This window comes from Lampetra planeri, chromosome 60, assembly GCF_965212315.1.
Source record: "Lampetra planeri chromosome 60, kcLamPlan1.2.h2, whole genome shotgun sequence".
Classification (NCBI taxonomy): domain Eukaryota; kingdom Metazoa; phylum Chordata; class Hyperoartia; order Petromyzontiformes; family Petromyzontidae; genus Lampetra; species Lampetra planeri.
The window spans coordinates 565,793-584,479 of NC_136166.1; the positions used below are offsets into that span (position 1 = coordinate 565,793).

Below are 18,687 nucleotides of genomic sequence, written 5' to 3' on the forward strand. Positions count from 1 at the left end.
TTCTAGCTCTGGGTTCTAGCTCTGGGTTCAAGCTCTGGGTTCAAGCTCTGGGTTCAAGCTCTGGATTCTAGCTCTGGGTTCAAGCTCTGGGTTCTAGCTCTGGGTTCTAGCTCTGGGTTCTAGCTCTGGGTTCAAGCTCTGGGTTCAAGCTCTGGGTTCAAGCTCTGGGTTCTAGCTCTGGGTTCAAGCTCTGGGTTCAAGCTCTGGGTTCTAGCTCTGGGTTCAAGCTCTGGGTTCAAGCTCTGGGTTCAAGCTCTGGGTTCTAGCTCTGGGTTCTAGCTCTGGGTAGGGGCTGGCTGTCCTGGATTGCTGGATACGCAGACGGACACACAAAGACAAAGATCCCCCATGTAACCTGGACAGACTTTTACAGGCAAGTGCTGTTAGCGAGCACCTTTCAAGGCCAGCACATCACACGAGGGGGTGGGTGACCAGCACCACTCCCGGCCGCCTTTGTCTCCCCCAGTGGCGATGTTTACCCTCCGCACCGGGTACTCGTTTGAGGCTGAGTCGACCTAGGGGAAGGAGGCCCCGGACCGGTCGAGATAAACGTCGCCGGTGGCCGTGAGCGGGAGTCGAACTCGGGTCTCCGCTCTCCCCGCAGACGCAGAGCCCCAGGGGCGGCAGTGAGGGGCGCCCTGCCGGTCGGGTGGGGGGGGGCGAGGGGGGCCTGAGGGGGGGCTGAGGGGGGGCTGAGGGGGGCTGCGAGCGAGCGGCCCAGGGCCCCCCGCCGACTCGGCAAGGGGGGCCCGCCCACGCCATGGGCTGCGGCTCGTCCAGCCGCTGCCGCCAGCCGGCCGCCTTGAGCAAGACCCAGAGAGGTTGGTGGTCGACTCGTCCCCCTCGTCCCCCTCGTCCCCCTCGTCCCTCATCCCACACGCGCCCTCCTCTCTGGCGGGGGGCGGTCTATGACTGTGTCACTGGTCTGTGTGACGTGGTCTGTGTGTAGCATGTGAGTCTGCGTGCTCTGTGTGTAACATGCGACGTGGTCTGTGTGTAACATGTGAGTCTGCGTGCTCTGTGTGTAACATGCGACGTGGTCTGTGTGTAACATGTGAGTCTGCGTGCTCTGTGTGTAACATGCGACGTGGTCTGTGTGTAACATGTGAGTCTGCGTGCTCTGTGTGTAACATGCGACGTGGTCTGTGTGTAACATGTGAGTCTGCGTGCTCTGTGTGTAACATGTGACATGGTCTGTGTGTAACATGTGAGTCTGCGTGCTCTGTGTGTAACATGTGACGTGGTCTGTGCGTAACATGTGAGTCTGCGTACTCTGTGTGTAACATGTGACATGGTCTGTGTGTAACATGTGAGTCTGCGTGCTCTGTGTGTAACATGCGACGTGGTCTGTGTGTAACATGTGAGTCTGCGTGCTCTGTGTGTAACATGTGACATGGTCTGTGTGTAACATGTGAGTCTGCGTGCTCTGTGTGTAACATGTGACGTGGTCTGTGTATAACATGTGAGTCTGCGTGCTCTGTGTGTAACATGTGACGTTCTCTGTGTGTAACATGTGACGTGCTCTGCGTGTAACATGTGACGTGGCGACCTCCCTCGCGCTTCTGCTGCGTCGTGGCCGTCGCCGCAGCCATGAAGTCGGCGGTGCTGATCCAGCGCTGGTACCGGCGCCACGTGGCCCGGCTGGAGGCGCGGCGGCAGTGCACCTGGAGGATCTTCCAGTCCATCGAGTACGCGGCCGAGCAGGACCAGCTCAAGGTGAGGGGGGGGGGCGCGGGGGGCACGTGGGGCACGGGGGGGGGGCGCGCGGGGGGCGCGGGGAGGGGGGGCGCGGGGGCGGGGTGCACGGGGGGGGGGCGGGGGGGGGCGCGAGGCCACGAGGCCTCCGGAGATCCCACGAGGCCGTCGCCGGTCCGGGCTGTGCCGAGCGCGGGGGGCCGGGGGCCGGGTCGCGGCGGTGGTGGCCAGCGCCGCCGCGACCCGGGCCTCGTTCGCAGACACCTTCACCGATCCCGCATCGCCCCTTCGCCGACCCGCACCGGCCGGCGTGGTGAAGCGCGGCCAAAGATCCCCCGTGGCCGGCACGGTCTCGGGGAGGCCTTCGTCCGGCAGTCGACTGACAAGGGGCTGAACGTCGTCGCCGTCCTCGTTGTTATTGCACCACGGCCGCCTCTGTCCCTCTGCGTGGCAGCTTCACAACTTCTTCAGCTCGCTCATCGAGCAGCACACACTGCGGGAGCCGGGGGGAGAGCGGCGCTGGCGGAGAGGGGGGTGAGTCCCAGCGGCCTCCGCACCTCGCTCACGGCTACGGCCGCCTGGGTTCCATTCCCGACTCGGGTGCTTCTCTGCGTGGAGTTTGTATGATCCCCCCCCCCGCACGCGTTCTGCAGAGAGCGTGTGAGCGAGCGTGTGAGCGAGCCAGCGAGTGGGTGTGGTGGTTAGGGTGCCGCGCTGCCAAGCCAGCGACCCGAGTTCAATTCCCGCTCACGACCAAGAGCAGAAGCGAATATTTCAACTGGTCCTGGGCCTCCACTAGATCCACTCAGCTATAAATGAATACCTGGTACGATGTGTTAACATCGCTGTTAAGCAGCCGGGCGTGGTGCTGGCCACTCACTCCCTCGAGTGCTTTGCCGGCCTTCATAGGTGCTCGCTAACAGCACTTGCCCCAAAAGTCTGCTAATGTCTATATGGGTGATCTTTGTCTTTGGGGAGCGGTGGCACAGCAGTCGGCACGCTGCGCTGTGAACGAGGCGACCCGAGTTCGATTCCCGCTCACAACCAACACAAGTGACACATATCCTGGAGGTTGATTCCGCCCTGAGTGAGCAACTGGTGTGGTGCGTCAACATTGGTACTCGGCAGACAACGGCAGTCAGGCGTGGTGCTGGCCACTTGCTCCCTTGTTGGCTGTACTCGCCTTCATAGCCTGTGCAGACTATAAGGGGAGTCGTTTTGTCTTCATGAGTGAGTGGAGTTTGTATCACACTGCGATAAAAAAAATAATCTATGCCTCGAGATTCCTGGCTGGCTGCTGGCTGGGCTCCTGTCCGCCCCAACTCTCTAACTGGAGACGTGGGAGGAACGCATGCAGAAGACTGACACGGCTCATTTTAAATCGCTTCAACTCTTCCATTTGTTGCTTCTATTAATCTAATTCTTTCGCTGGATTATTCTTAAAATCCTAGAGAATTTATAACAACCTCACTATTACTAGTGAGGTTGTTATTACTACGTAACAGCAGATTCTGTTCAGTGCTCCCAGTACAGGGGGAATGCGAGCAGAGCATGAAGATGAGGGATGTTTCTTATTTTCTGTTACAGAGCAAAGGGTTCTGTAATTGTGATGATAAAATAATAATAATATCAGCTGGCGGTGCACACCGATACATCGTAGAGCAGTCGAAATTCTGATGATGTTGGCGTCATGACCGTGTATATTTGGAGTTTGCACGTCTCTCCCCGTGGTCACGTGATTCTTCTCCGGGTCCTCCGGTTTTCCCCTCTAACTGATAGCTTCGTTGAGTTTTCATTTGTGGCCAGGTCGCTTCTCAAAAAGAGCTCATTGGGCCTTACCTGGTAATGTAAAAATGCAGTAAATTTCGATTTAAAGCTTTCGTGACTGCAGGGATTCATCTTCTTGGTTCTTTCGGTAAAGTCACGTAGAAGGGAAGTAATAAAATAATAAAAATAAAACATAATAAACTAAAAATGCAGTAGTTTAGTTTAGCAGTCACAATGCTGACGATGACAACTTTAACCGGAACCCTAAAGCAAGTCCCAAGTCAGGCGTCCCCGTGGCCCACGTGGCGACTGCCACGCTGTCTCCACGTGCGGCGTGGATTCCCTCGGGGTTTGCCGGCGGCGACGCCACCCGCGGTGCGGGGCCGGTGAGCCGGCCCAGCGGCCGCTCTCTCTCCCGGTCGACCCGGATCGCGATTGTTAGAACCACGACGGCGGCGACGGCGAAGGAAATGTTGCGGCGTGCCGTGCGCAGACGAGGTTCCACGCTGGCTCAGGTGCCCCCCGGGCGGCAGCTGCGAGGAGGAGTCGGCGCTGTGCGACGCCATCCAGGTGCCCGGCGACTACACGGGCCCGCGGCTCGACTTCCCGCTCGCGCCCGGCCAGGCCGTGGCCCTCGTCAACGCCTTCAAGAAGAAGCAGGCAAGCGGCGAGCAGCGTCACGGGGGCCGGGAGACGCCCAGCCGGCGGCGTCGTGGGCCTGGGCTCACGCCCTGGCACTGGAGAGATTCATCAGACTCAACACGTTGGGTCTCGCAGCCAATGTCATGATTCATCGTCAATGATTTTGGCCGTTAGGACTCTCCGTCACGCAACACCGCCAACAAGAAAATGAAAGTCCGTTATCGATTATCCGGCGGCTTTCGGGGGGGGGGGGGGGTGGGGGTCAGATTTTCACAAACGTGGGATAATATAATCACTACGTCATCATCATTATTTTTAAATGGCTTATTTTTGCACGTTCTTGTATGACGTGTTTTTCGGTGTTGTTATATATTTTTGGTGTTTTAAATTAGTTTATGATATGAAACTGGCTTAAATAAACAAAAAATAAATATCCTACCGTCAAAAGTTACCGTATTTACTGTACCGTAATTACCTCTCCAATCTCTAAGACTCTGAACGGGGTTATGCATACACACAATATTGCCATCGTCTAAGCTGTATGTAGTGTACAATGTACTGTACGTGGTGCCGCTCGCCGGACCGCTCGCGGCCTTCGGAGCGGTTTTGCCGCTGACGCCGGATCGGCCCGGGACCGCCGGCTCGTGTTGGAAGCGGCCGGATAATCGAAGATCGACTGTAAATCGTCACGTGGTGCACGAGAGCGAAGCCGCCGACGACGAGCCGTCCTGGTTCTGGAGGGGCAATGATTGGCTGTGGGGCTGAGGCTGCTACCCCCCCCCCCACCCAGTTCTTCTTTTTATTCCGATTCTTCAGAGGGGAGCGTCGTGTAAAGCTCCATCGTGGCGAGCGAGCGGCTCACAAAGGTCGCGAGGTCAAGTCCCGGCTGGCGGGTCAAGTCCCCCGCCCATTGCCCCCCCTCCAACCTCCCCCCCCCCCCCCACCTCCCCCGCCCCGCAGGTGCTGCACGCTCGCTTCGCGCTGCGCCTGCTGCTGGAGGCCCGGAGCCTGCTGCACCACCTGCCCACCGTGCGCCACGCCTCCACCGCCAACAGGCGCGACATCACCGTGTGCGGTACGGCCCGCGGCACTGCGGCGACGGCACCGTGGTGCGGTGCGGTGCAGGGCGGTGCGGCGTGAACGCGAGTGGTGCGGCACGGTGCGGTGCGTCGCGATGAACTGAAATGTCCCCGCGACGCGAAGCAAGATCATAGAATACGATGTCATACAATGCAACGCAATGCATTGCGATTTATACCCCATTATCAATACAATGCCATTCAATGTTACATCCTCTAGATTCATGCAATGTAATGCAATGCATTGCAGTCTACTCTGATATCAAGGCAGTGCAGCGTTGCGATGTCTGCGTCTGCAGGGGACCTCCATGGGCAGCTGGACGACCTCTTCCTCATCTTCTACAAGGTGACGAGCGCCCACTCACTCGCTCGCTCGGTCACTCACTCGCTCGCTCGCTCATTCTCTCTCTCACTCACTCACCCACTCTCTCGATCACTCGCTCAGTCACCCACTCACTCGCTCGGTCACTCGCTCGCTTGCTCATTCTCTCTCACTCACTCACCCACTCTCTCGATCACTCGCTCAGTCACTCACTTGCTCAGTCACCCACTCACTCGCTCAGTCACTCGCTCGCTCAGTCACTCACTTACTCACTCGCTCAGTCACTCGCTCAGTCGCTCACTCGCTCAGTCGCTCACTCGCTCAGTCACTCGCTCAGTCACTCGTCCGCTCGCTCGATCGCTCGCTACGTTCATTGCGTGGAGCCCAGTCTCCCACTCCTCTGCGTTAGCAGTGGTGCACGAGCACAATTAACACAAATAACACAACCAACACAACTAATACAACTGCAATCCACTTACCAATCGTGCCGTGCATGGCCTCGAGGGGGTTGGGATTCAGGCCGCACGTTCGGTGACGCCCCCCCCCCCTCCTGCAGCGAGGCGTCCGCGTGTATTCGGCGAAGAGCTGTGGCCTGAAACGTTGTACACGCGTTAGCGAATCACGCAGGATATGCTGGGTGGACACTTTGCCTCCCATGCGCACTCGTGCGTGTGTGTGCGTGTGCGCGTGTGTGTGCGTGTGTGTACGTGTTTGTATGAACAGGGGTGGGGAGCGGTTGTGTCGCGGTGAGCGCTACGCTGCGCTACGAACCCGGCGACCCGAGTTCGATTCCCGCTCACGACCAATACCGGTGACGATTATCTGAACCGGTCCTGGGCCTCCCCGAGGTCGACTCAGCCTCAAATGAGTACCCGGTGCCGTGTGTAGTAAACATCGCCACTAGAGAGACAAAGGCGGCCGGGCGTGGTGCTGGCCACCCACCCCCTCGTGTGCCGTGCCGGCCTTCGTAGGTGTAGCTTGCTAACAGCACTTGCCCCTACAGTCTGTTAAGGCTACGTGGGGGATTTTTGTCTGTGTCTTTGCGTGCGTCCTGCGCGGGCGCCCAGAACGGGCTGCCGGGTGTCGATCGGCCGTACATCTTCAACGGCGACTTTGTGGACCGCGGCTCGCGCTCGCTGGAGGTGCTGCTCGTGCTGCTCGCCTTCCTGCTCGCCCACCCACACGACGTCTTCCTGAACCGCGGCAACCACGAAGACTACGTCATGAACATGCGGTGAGCCGCCCGGCCACCCCCATTCCCCTCTCCCATTCCCCTCCCTACGGCCCTCCCTCTGACCCGCGTGAAATCTCCGACCCTCTCCCGTCTCCCGCCGTGACCCTTGACCCTCTCCCGTCTCCCGCTGTGACCCTTGACCTTCTCCCGCCTCCCGCCGCGATCCCCGACCCGGTGCGCCTCTCCGCGCTTCTCGGCGCGGCAGCTCGCGTCCCCCACGTGCCTCCTGCCGTGTTGGCGTTTCCGAAGCCTGCGGGCAAGAGGCGGCGATCTACACCCAATAGACTTGCCCAAATACACAAATGCATTTAAAATATATTAAACAACATCCTAATAAATTATTGCTGCTGCTGTGGCTGTTGCTGATGTCTCATTTCAGCTACGGCTTCACGAAGGAGATTCTGATGAAGTACAAGGTAGCGTGGCGCGGCTGCCTGTCCCGATTGCGTTTGCGTCGCTTTGTCCGAGTGCCCGTGGCCTTGACCTGACGACGCTTGGCGCAGCGCCAAGCGAAGCGGTCGCCAATCTGGTCGCTGCTACCTGGGTGAGTGAGTGAGTGAGTGGGTGAGTGGGTGAGTGAGTGGGTGAGTGAGTGAGTGAGTGGGTGAGTGAGTGAGTGGGTGAGTGGGTGAGTGAGTGGGTGGGTGAGTGGGTGAGTGGGTGAGTGAGTGGGTGGGTGAGTGGGTGTGTGAGTGAGTGGGTGAGTGCACGAGTGAGTGGCGCTCTCTAACTCACCCCCATGGTGAGTGAGTGGGAGAGTGAGTGGGTGAGTGAGTGAGTGAGTGGGTGAGTGCGCGAGTGAGTGTCGCTCTCTAACTCACCCCCCATGGTGAGTGAGTGGGAGAGTGAGTGGGTGAGTGGGAGAGTGAGTGGGTGAGTGAGTGAGTGGGTGAGTGGGTGAGTGGGTGAGTGAGAGTCGCACTATAACTCACCCACCATGGTGAGTGGGTGAGTGAGGAATGTACTCTTAACTCATCGGTGCGAGCCGAAACAATCATAAGAGACACGTTAAACGCTCGTACACTCTGCGGCAATGTATTACACTTGGCTGTGTTGGGTGCTGGGAGGGGTTACGACACTGAGTTCCTGGGTTCAAGCCCTGGGGTGGGTCTCTGTCTCTCCCTCGGGGTTCACAATGGCCACGTCGGAGATACTGAGCTGGTACCACAGAGATCCTGGGTCCAAAGTAAAATTCCTGGGCTGGATCTCTCTCTATTCAACTATTAACTTAAGACGTTTTATTTTATCAGGTCAGGCCCACTGAGCTATTTAGTTATTTTTCAGAAACTATCTGGCTATCACAAATTATAGCTCAACGAAGTGGCTTATCACGTCGAAATGTATAGCAGCCAAATACTTTAAACCCGTGACGTTGATTCTAAATTTGGAGGGAAAAACCGGAGGATCCGGAGAAAAATCCACGTGACCACAGGGAGAGACACGCAAACTCCAAATATACAGCAGGCGCCAGGGTCGAGATCGAACCCACGACCTCCTGTAGACCAGGCGAGGTAGTTAACATCTCCTAGCCACCATGGCGCCCAGTAACGGCTGTGGTCGGCAGGTGGCGTGCGGTGGGGGCTCTCCCTCCCTCGACCCAGACATCTGGACATAGAGGAGGCCAAGATCCACCCTGTGTACGCCGCTTCTGCGTTTGCCACCATGGCCGTGTCGGAGATGCCAGGCCGGCGTGGCCGAGATCCGGTGTCGTGTCCGCAGGTGCACGGGCGGCTGATGGTGCGCGTCGTGCGGGACCTCTTCAGCTGGCTGCCGCTCGCCACCGTGGTGGACGGCAAGGCGCTGGTGGTGCACGGGGGGCTGTCGGCAGCCACCGACCTGGAGCTGCTCGCCCGCATCGACCGACACCGGGTGCCCACCAGCTCGCCCCGCCCACTCACCCCACGCCCACTCACCCCAACCCACCCCACCCCACCCCAACCCACCATAACCCCCCCCACTCCCCATCACCCTCACCATCCCACTCACCCCACCCCAACCCACTCACCCCAACCCACCCCACTCACCCGAACCCACCCCACCCCACTCACCCCAACCCACCCCACCACAACCCACCCCAAACCACCCTCGCCACCCCCACCGTAACCCCCCCCCCCCACTTCCCATCACCCTCACCATCCCACTCACCCCACCCCACCCCAACCCACTCACCCCAACCCACCCCACTCACCCCAACCCACCCCACCCCACTCACCCCAACCCACCCCACCCCACTCACCCCAACCCACCCCACTCACCCGAACCCACCCCACCCCACTCACCCCAACCCACCCCACCACATCCCACCCCAAACCACCCTCGCCACCCCCACCGTAACCCCCCCCCCCCACTTCCCATCACCCTCACCATCCCACCAACCCCCCACCCCCACCCCCACCCCCCCCCATCACTCCCACTCACCCCAACCCACCGCTACACCCCCACCACCCCCACCGTAACCCCCCCCACTCCCCATCACCCTCACCATCCCACTCACCCCAACCCACTGCCCCATCACCTACACCGCCTCATCACCCACACCCCTCCATCTCTTCCCCACTCCCCCATCACCCCCATCACCCCCACCTCCCAATCCCACGACTCCCCTCATTACCCCCCCCCCCCACCACCCCCACCACCCGGCTGACGATGACGCCCACCGTGCGGAGTTTCCCTGCTGTTTGTCTCGTTTGTAAGCCGCGTGGCCGTCGAGGCTGTACACACACGGGGGGCGGGGGGTGGGTGTGGATCTCCGTCTCTGTCTGCGCAGTTCGTGTCGGCTCTCAGGCCGCCCAAGCGACGGACGACTCGGGGCCTCGACTCTCCCCCTGCCGACTCCTCCTCCTCTACCTCGTCGCCCGCTCATCGACAGCGCTCCGCCTACTCCTCCGTGTCTGACGACGTCGCCCTCGATGGAGAGTGGAAGCAGGTCACGTGGGGCGCGGCGTCCACGCGGCCGTGTCCGGCGTCGGAATGGCCGCGTCGGAGATGATTGCCACCTGGGTTCAAGCCCCGGGTCTGGGTTGCTCTCCCCCCCTCACTTTTACTCTTCTGTCCCTCTGACCCACTCTCGCTGCTGTCTCACAGGCAGTCGGCAGATCATGCAGCAACTCCACACTCACACTCACTCACTCTCTATCACTCTCTCACTCTCTCTCTTTCTCACTCACTCTCTCACTCACTCACTCTCTCACTCTCTCTCTTTCTCACTCACTCTCTCACTCACTCACTCTTTCACTCACTCACTCACTCTCTCTCAGTCTCTCTCTCAGTCTCTCAGTCTCTCTCTCTCCGACTCTCTCTCGCCAGGTGGTGGACGTGCTGTGGAGTGACCCCGTGCCCCAGGATGGCTGCACCCCCAACTCGTACCGCGGTGGGGGCTGCTACTTCGGGCCGGACGTGACGCGCGACGTGCTGCATCGCCACGGCCTGCAGCTGCTGGTGCGGTCGCACGAGTGCAAGCAGGAGGGATACGAGCGCACGCACGGGGGCCAGGCAAGTCCGTCCATGTGGCCTTCCGTCCGTTTGTCCTTCCGTCCGTCCACCCGTCCGCTCGCCTGTCCGTCCGTCCGTCGATCCATGTGCTCATCCGTCCATCCGTGCATCCGTCCGTTTGTCAATCTGTCCATCCATCTGTCCAGGTTGTCCGTCTGTCTGTGCAGGGGGTGACGATCACTCTCGTAGCGATCATCCGGTATGACTGAAACTCGAGTGTAGAGTCGCGAGGAAGCCAGACAACATTGATTCAAGGGCTAATGGTCCAAATTTGTCAAAAAAATAAACCAGAGCTAAAAGGATCTCGCGCTTGCCAGCCGCGGTGAGAGCAGGCGAGCACACGCCGAGGCAAACGGCGGAGGCGAGGGTTGGCGGACGGCGGAGGCGAGGGTTGGCGGATCGCACAAACGTCGTGAAGCTCCCGTCCCATCTGGATGCCGGTTCCCCTCGCTCGCCAGGACCTGGCGTCCCAGCGAGTGTGGACTCCTTTCCCTCCGCCCCATCTGTACGGGATGGAGTGTTGCGCTGCCTCGCGTCCGCGAGTTTTCTCTGGGGGTGCTTTGATTTCCTCCCGCATTTATCAACGCTTGTGAAATGCCCTAAAACATCTGCACACATCGAGGACCGCAACACTTGGGCAATTGTTGGCAGCTGCCTTCCTGCTTGTCCACGGTTCCTCGTGCCTCCGACCCGAACGCTGTGTGCGCTCTCCAAGTTCACATCCTCGTCGTTGTTATGAAGTCGTTGCCGCAGCGTTTGCTATTTCCGTGCCGGAGTCACGGCCCAAATGTGCTGAATGGCACCGCAAATTAATCGAGTGGGATCGTAGAAAGCAATCATCATGATCATCATCACTCCCCACTGCAAGACCTGGCAGGAGCCTCATGGAAACAACCACACACTCATTCAATCATCTACCCGTTCATTCACCCACCCACCCACTGACTCACCCACTCAATCAATGACCGAACCACCCACCCACTCCCTCACCCACCCACCCACTCACTCCACCCACCCACTATCAACCCCTCACTCCTGCACCCATCCACCGCTGTTGCTGCTGCATCCCCCGCAGGTCATCACGATCTTCTCTGCCTCCAATTACTACGAGGTGGGCAGCAACCGCGGGGCCTACATGCGCCTGGGGCCCGAGCTCACGCCCAGCTTTGTGCAGTACCAAGTGGGCAAGGCCACTCGCAAGCTCACCCTGAGACAGAGGTCGCACAGACACACGCAGACACACACGCAGACACACACGCAGACACACACGCAGACAGACACACAGACACGCAGACAGACACGCAGACAGACACACAGACACGCAGACACACACGCAGACAGACACACGCAGACACACACGCAGACAGACACACGCAGACACACACGCAGACACACACGCAGACAGACACGCAGACAGACACACGCAGACACACACGCAGACACACACAGACACGCAGAGACACACAGAGACACACAGACAGACACAGACACACGCAGACAGACACGCAGAGACACACAGACATGTACACACACACGTGTACACAACAACAACAACCGCCATTCGCCACTAAGTGGAGGTGACGTCACCACGACGCTTGTGCCAGGCCATGTGCACCCTGAGGCCACGTGAAGTGTCGAACGCCCGCTGGCAGGAGGTCACGGGGCAGACCCAGGTGCCACGGGTCGACTGACCGAGATGACCGAGATGACTGGCTGATGCACCACCTGTGCCCCCTACTGTGCCGACTTGCTGTGCTTTAGCCACCCGGCGCTCCGCTCGTTGTTGTGAGCGTCGCTCCTCCGCCCTCCGTTGTTGTTGGAGGGCGACTGCCTCCAACTGCCCAGTAGCGTCCTTTACGAGCCTCCTCCACTGAGGCCGATCTTGACACCGCTGGTACCAGTCATCGGCAAGTCCACTCAGCTCCACGTCCTCCTGTACCACATCACTCCATCTCTTCTCTAGCCCGTGCCGCGCCCGTTTAGCCCCCTGGATCCGGCCGAACAAAAGCTGTTTAGGCATGCGGTGGCTGGGCATGCGGGCTACATGACCCAGCCAACGCAGCCTTGCCTGCCGGAGGAGCTCACTGATGGGACTTTGCCCAGATCTTTCAAGGACTTGTGAGCTCCTCACACAATCCAGCCTGGTTAAACCCAGGATGGATCGTAGGCAGGCCAGCCTAAATGTTTCCAACCGGCGAAGATGCTCCACTAGGGGGGTCCACGTTTCGCAAGCGTAGAGAAGGGAGGGAATGACCGTGGCCGAGAAGACCTGAAGCTTCGTGCGGAGCGACAGACCAGGTAGCTTCCACACAGCGTTACGCAACCGATGAAAAGATATTGCCGCTCGACTGATTCGGAGTGAGACCTCTGCTGATAAACTGGAGCCGGTCATGAGCACACTGCCCAGGTACGGGAAACTCTCCACTCTCTCCACAACTGCCCCATCACCGATTGGGAGTTGTGGGGGCGGAGTGCCCGATGGTACAAAATACCCAGGCAGGTGCTTAGTTTTGGTGGGGCTGATGGTAAGGCCCCACCTCTTAGTGGCACACTCCAGTCTCAGCAGCAGCGTCTCCAACTCCTCTTCTGAATGAGCAGCTATTACCAAATCATCGGCATACATAACGTGGTTGACCAATAGGGAGCCATCCCTTGATCGCACCCGGGCGTCGATCAGCCTCCCATTATATCTGTACCAAATGGTAAAGATATAATGGGAGGCTGATCGACGCCCGGGTGCGATCAAGGGATGGCTCCCTATTGGTCAACCACGTTATGTATGCCGATGATTTGGTAATAGCTGCTCATTCAGAAGAGGAGTTGGAGACGCTGCTGCTGAGACTGGAGTGTGCCACTAAGAGGTGGGGCCTTACCATCAGCCCCACCAAAACTAAGCACCTGCCTGGGTATTTTGTACCATCGGGCACACACACGTGTACACACACACCGATGTGTGCCATGCCTTGCAGGGTGAGCGCTGTGGAGCAGTCGGCCATCGCGGCCCTGCAGGAGAAGCTGCTCGCTCACCGCAGTCAGCTGATGGCCGCCTTTGAGCGTGCGGACCCTGGGCACACAGGTCGGTCGCTTCAACCCGCCTCGTGTTGTTGTTATTGTTGTCGTTGTTGTGGTTGTTGTTGTTATTGTTCTCGTTATTGCTGTTGTTATTGTTGTTGTCGTTATTGTTGTCGTTATTGTTGTTGTTATTATTGATGTTTTTGTCGTTGTTGTTATTGTTGTCGTTATTATTGTTATTGTTGTTATTGTTGCTATTGTTGTTGTCTTCTCCCCCCTCTACCCCCTCTCTCTCTTCTCTCCAACCTCTCTCCCCCCTGTCCCCCTGTCCCCGTGTGTGCCAGGCTTGGTGTCCGTGTCGGAGTGGGCGCTGCTCGTGGAGCAGGAGCTGCAGCTGGGGCTGCCGTGGCGCTCGCTCCACCAGCAGCTCGTGGGGGCCACCGACGGCGGCGCGCCAGCGGCGCCCGACGGCTCCGTCGCCTACGCCGGCTGCTTCCCCGAGCGACGCGCCGGGCAGACGCAGCTGCACTCGGTGCGCAGAGAGCGGCGCCGGCAGCGCGACGGTGACGCGGTGTCGGTGACGTGGCGGCGGTGGTGGTGGCGGTGGTGGTGGCGGTGCTGATGTGGTGGTGGCGGTGGTGGCGGCGGTCGTGGTGGCGGTGCTGATGTGGTGGCCGTGTCGGCGGTGTTGGCGGTGGTGTTCGTGGTCGGACCCAAAGGTGCAATGTTCAAGCGTCGCTAGAAGGAGTACGGCACTCGGCATCAACAACGCAGTGGCACCACGGGAGGGTGCGAGCCAGGGCCGCTGTTACTACCGTGCCGTGAGGGCCGCTGTTGCTACCGTGTCGTGAGGGCCGCTGTTACTACCGTGCCGTGAGGGCCGCTGTTACTACCGTGTCGTGAGGGCCGCTGTTACTACCGTGCCGTGAGGGCCGCTGTTGCTATCGTGTCGTGAGGGCCGCTGTTACTACCGTGCCGTGAGGTCCGCTGTTACTACCGTGTCGTGAGGGCCGCTGTTACTACCGTGCCGTGAGGGCCGCTGTTGCTACCGTGTCGTGAGGGCCGCTTTTACTACCGTGCCGTGAGGGCCGCTGTTACTACCATGCCGTGAGGGCCGCTGTTACTACCATGCCGTGAGGGCCGCTGTTACTACCGTGCCGTGAGGGCCGCTGTTGCTACCGTGCCGTGAGGGCCGCTGTTACTACCGTGCCGTGAGGGCCGCTGTTACTACCGTGCCGTGAGGGCCGCTGTTGCTACCGTGCCGTGAGGGCCGCTGTTGGGACCGTGTCGTTGCAGAGCATGCAGCCGGGACTCATAGAGACGATCTACCGGCACCGCAACAGCCTCGAGTCCATCTTCCACGCCATCGACCAAGACCACTCGGGTGGGCACGGCCGGCGACAGCCGCGAGAGCGTCCCTCCAGTAGTCGTCCTCACGTCTTGAGTGTCGCCCCTCGCTACCCAGCACCATCCTGTTCACGAGTGTCCGCTCCTGCCTGACAACTCGCTGTTCTCTAGCTCACCCCACGACCCACCGTTATATCACTCATTCCCCATTCATTCCCCATTCAGTCATTCAATCCATCATCATCTACTGGTAGAATAATAATAATGATAATTTTATGGCTATCACTCATTCACCCCAATCATCATCACCTACTGTCATCAATCTCTCTTTCACCGAAATTCACGCATCACAGATTCGCCCCCATTGCTTCCCTCTCATCCATTTAATTCACCGAATCTCCACCATTACATTCACACACGAGTCGTTGTTGTTGTACCGTTGTTAACGCTTTGTAAGGCCCCTTGGTTAAGGCGCTGTGTAAATTACGTTTAAGATGATATCCCGAGTCCGCAGTTCGATTCGTGGGCCAGGCCGCCACGGTAATGATCTGGCCCAGATTTGTGTCGTAAGGCCCTCCGCCACCCGAACACAGCCAGACGAATTCACCCGTCTGGCGGCGGGTTGGCCTCGTAACGGCGAAGCTGACAGAGGACGGCTCTGGGCAGGGTCGTCGCGCTCGTGAGAATCCGTTGCCTGGCCGTGAATACCGACCGCTCGTCACATCGCCTATGACGGACGCTTTTCCCGTGCCTCGCGATTTTCAGCGTCACGTGGGATTAGAGAGGGTCGCCTCTGACCCCGTGTGCGAGTCTCCTCCACGTGTCCCCACGTGCCCCCACGTGTCCCCACATGCCTCCGTGTCTCTATCTAAGCAAGTCTCATCTCGCTCCACATCTCCGCATATTTCCGTGTCTCTCCTCCCTAGCCAGACCTCATCTCGTTTCATGTCTCCACGTGTCTCCGTGTGTCCATCTCCCCGTGTCTCCATGTGTCTCTATTTCTGTGTGTCTCTCCGCGTCTCCATGTGTCTCTCTGTATCCCCGTGTGTCTCCGTGTGTCTCCCTGTGTCTCTCTGTCTTCGCGTGTCTACGCGTGTCTCTCCCCCGCCCGGATGCAGGCTTCATCTCCTTCGAGGAGTTCCGCCAGGCGTGGCGCCTGCTGAGCTCTCACGTGCAGGAGGGCGTCAGCGACGACGACGTCCTCGGCCTCGCCCGCTCCATCGACTTCAACCAGGACGGCTCCATCGACTTCAACGAGTTCCTCGAGGCGTTCCGCCTGGCCGACAAGCCGCAGTAGCCTCCCCCCTCCGCTCCCGCAGTCACACCGAGGGAGACGGAGCGGCGGAATCGGTCTCCCCATCTCCCGCTCCGGATGCGTCTTCCGTGGACGTGCCGCGCGATTTTCGCGACGACGCCGCCAATTATTGTCCCCCCCGCCCCCACGCGTGCCGGGGAGCTTCTTCTGAAAATTTGGTTCCCGAATACGGGTCTTTGGTTGATGCTCATGACGGGTCTGCGGTGGAAATTCCACATTCACGTGGCAGGCGGCCAGTCTGGTCCACTCCATTTGGGCGGCCGCTGTTAACGTACCACACAACGGTACTGATTGTACCCACCCCGGAGGGATGATGATGGGCTGAGTCAACCCTCATTCAGGATTTGAACTCGTGACCTTGCGATTGCTCGCTTCTGACTCCGTGTTTTACCAAGATCCAGACGAAGACGACGTCGGTGATGCCACCACCACCACCATCACCGCCACCGCCACCTCTACCTCCACACTACCATCGCTCTCCAGCCTCCGTCAGATCCCTCAGCGGCAGTACCTGCTGCGCAGGAAGGAGATGCATAGCGACCTCCTGCAAGAGCCCTACGTCAGCAATCGGAGACCTCCGTTTGGAACGCTCGGCGCGAAGCAGCACCACCTCCCTGTGCAGCAGCAGGGAGAAAGGTTCGTGGAAGTCGACGCCTCGGAACCACCTTCCATGCCTGCTTCATTGGCCTCTTCATCCCCGCTGGGGGCGAGCACCTTGAAGGTGTCTTGCAAGCAGACACTAAAACTCGTGTTTGAATTCACACAACTGCAATCAGCCAAATCTCGTGGCAAAACTGTGGTTGACACGATGCTCGTGTCGGGAGCAGTGGCGCAGTGGTTGACACGCTTGCGCTATGAACTCGACAAGCTGAGTTCAATTCCTGGCTATGGCTAACATCCGTGACGTTTGGTCAGACCAGCTCCTATGACCGACAGCGCAGGGAAGCCTTCATCCAGATTGACAAAGGGCTGTGATTTTGTTCAATTTCATTTTGTGTGTTCATCAACGATGGGGCTGAGACCACCGGCCCATTCAACTTGAGAAGCCAATTGATTAAATCTGACATCTGAACACAATGGTTCCTAAATTCTGTCTCAACCAAGGGACACATGGTGAGCCATAAAATCCCCCTTTCCCCCTCTGTTCGCCCTGCCCACTTTTGCAAGCCCCACCCCCTCGGCCACTAGCACCGCCCCCTCGGCCACTAGCACCGCCCCCACACGGGTTAAGTGGCTCCCCATTGGTCCCCGCATCGTGAGTCCGGAGCACGAGGCGAGGGCATCAGGAAAGGAAACCGGCGACAAAGTTCGGATTTTTCCCAAAAAATATTCATTGGGGAAATATTTTTTGGTGGTTTTACGCTCCACGTGTGGCTTGTAGAGTCCTTACCAAAGGGAATGCAGCGTATGCAGAGTGTTGTTGTTCATACGCTATATTGAGTTGCTGTGTTTTGTGGTTTATTTATGGGCCGGGGCTACGACCCCAGCGATGCACTCTCGTCGTCACCCTTACCTCCACACCGCTAAATGTAACCCTTCCACCTAACCACTAAAAACTAAATCGTAAAAACTCCTCACCCTCACCCCTTGACCTAAACTGTAACCCTAAACCATAACCTCCAATCCTTATCCGACAATTCTGCAGAGAAACCGAATGAGTGGCAAGGGTTGATCGAAATGGACCGCGAGTGGGTAAGCGCTCACCTCGGAAAGGTCTGTGATTGGACGACATGGGGGGGGGGGTGCAGGCACAATCCAAAGAAGGCCTGTGATTGGACGAAAATGTGCTCTGTGATTCGATCAAACTCTTGCCGACGTATTCTTTGGTTCTTTCGGTAAAGTCACTTACAAAAAATGATACAAATAAAGTGCATAAAAACATCACGACGTTTCGATCGCAACACAAGCGGTCGTCATCAGGAAAAGGGGTTAGCCTCTAAAGGCAAACTGTTGATAAAGGTTTGGAGATGGGCGTAGCCCAAGTGTGTCAGCAGCAGCAGCAGCATGGGCGGGGCAGCAGTGTCGATGCAGCGGCAGTGTCAATGCAGCGGCAGTGTCAATGCAGCAGCAATGCCAATGCAGCAGCAGTGCCAATGCAGCAAAGGGCCGCCAGGAAATCCCTGCACCCCCGCTCCACACAGCACACTGCTGACGGTGGAGGTTGATTGACAAGAAAACACAAGTCAAGTCATGACCCAAAGTGGTTGATGATATCTTGCCAATGATTGCCGCGTCTATAACCTTCCTCTCGGTTGAAGTTGTCTCTGTGTCTGTGTATATGGATGGCTTCACGAACGAATCTTTGTTGATAGCCAGTCGGCTTGCAAAGCACCATCGTCTTAGAGAAATCTATTTCGTGTGAGCCAGCCGCATTAAAGTGATGATCAGCCAAGGCAGAAGTATTGGTCCTGCCGTGTTTCAGATCTGCCTCCTGTTCACCAACACGGTCCGAGTCCCCACGGGCGATGCGCGACCTCGGCACTTGGGCCCGGAGTGAGCGCTTCCGGCCGGATGGGCTCGGGAACAACGCCAGGGGCCGCTCGACCTCTGTGCAACCCGGGGGGGGTGCTTCGTGATCACCGACCACGGCTCTGTTGTGCGTACTTCTTCACAGTGGCCGCCGCGGCCAGCCAAAATAAACAAGTGCCGCTGTTCTGATCAAACTTGCGCGTTGCTTTCACCCTCCCCCCCCCCCCCCGAGTGATTCGCGGTGCTGGGCTCGCCAAGGGCGGCCCCGGTGAACCTCCGCCGTGCATCCACTCGGGGGGGGGGGGGGGGGCAT

The 18,687-nt window shown here is 58.7% G+C and overlaps 1 protein-coding gene across 1 annotated transcript; it reads left to right on the plus strand.

Annotated features, from left to right (window-relative positions):
* The first annotated feature begins 760 nt into the window (after positions 1-760).
* Positions 761-18,304, plus strand: PPEF1 (protein phosphatase with EF-hand domain 1). The gene is made up of 16 exons (XM_078618945.1): positions 761-821; positions 1,608-1,716; positions 2,150-2,229; positions 3,956-4,122; positions 5,065-5,179; positions 5,483-5,529; positions 6,573-6,739; positions 7,119-7,155; positions 8,459-8,608; positions 9,507-9,665; positions 10,046-10,231; positions 11,307-11,449; positions 13,201-13,307; positions 13,588-13,775; positions 14,540-14,627; positions 15,709-18,304. Exons 1-16 carry the CDS (start codon positions 761-763, stop codon positions 15,885-15,887), a joined length of 1,983 nt encoding a protein of 660 aa, XP_078475071.1. The 3' UTR covers positions 15,888-18,304.
* The last annotated feature ends 383 nt before the right edge of the window (positions 18,305-18,687 follow it).

Coding starts and splice junctions, on each gene's coding strand:
- PPEF1 (XM_078618945.1), top strand. CDS start 761: ATGGGCTGCGGCTCGTCCAGCCGCTGCCGCCAGCCGGCCGCCTTGAGC. Junction 10,232..11,306: donor AGCGCACGCACGGGGGCCAG/GCAAGTCCGTCC, acceptor CATCCCCCGCAG/GTCATCACGATCTTCTCTGC. Junction 13,308..13,587: donor TGCGGACCCTGGGCACACAG/GTCGGTCGCTTC, acceptor CGTGTGTGCCAG/GCTTGGTGTCCGTGTCGGAG.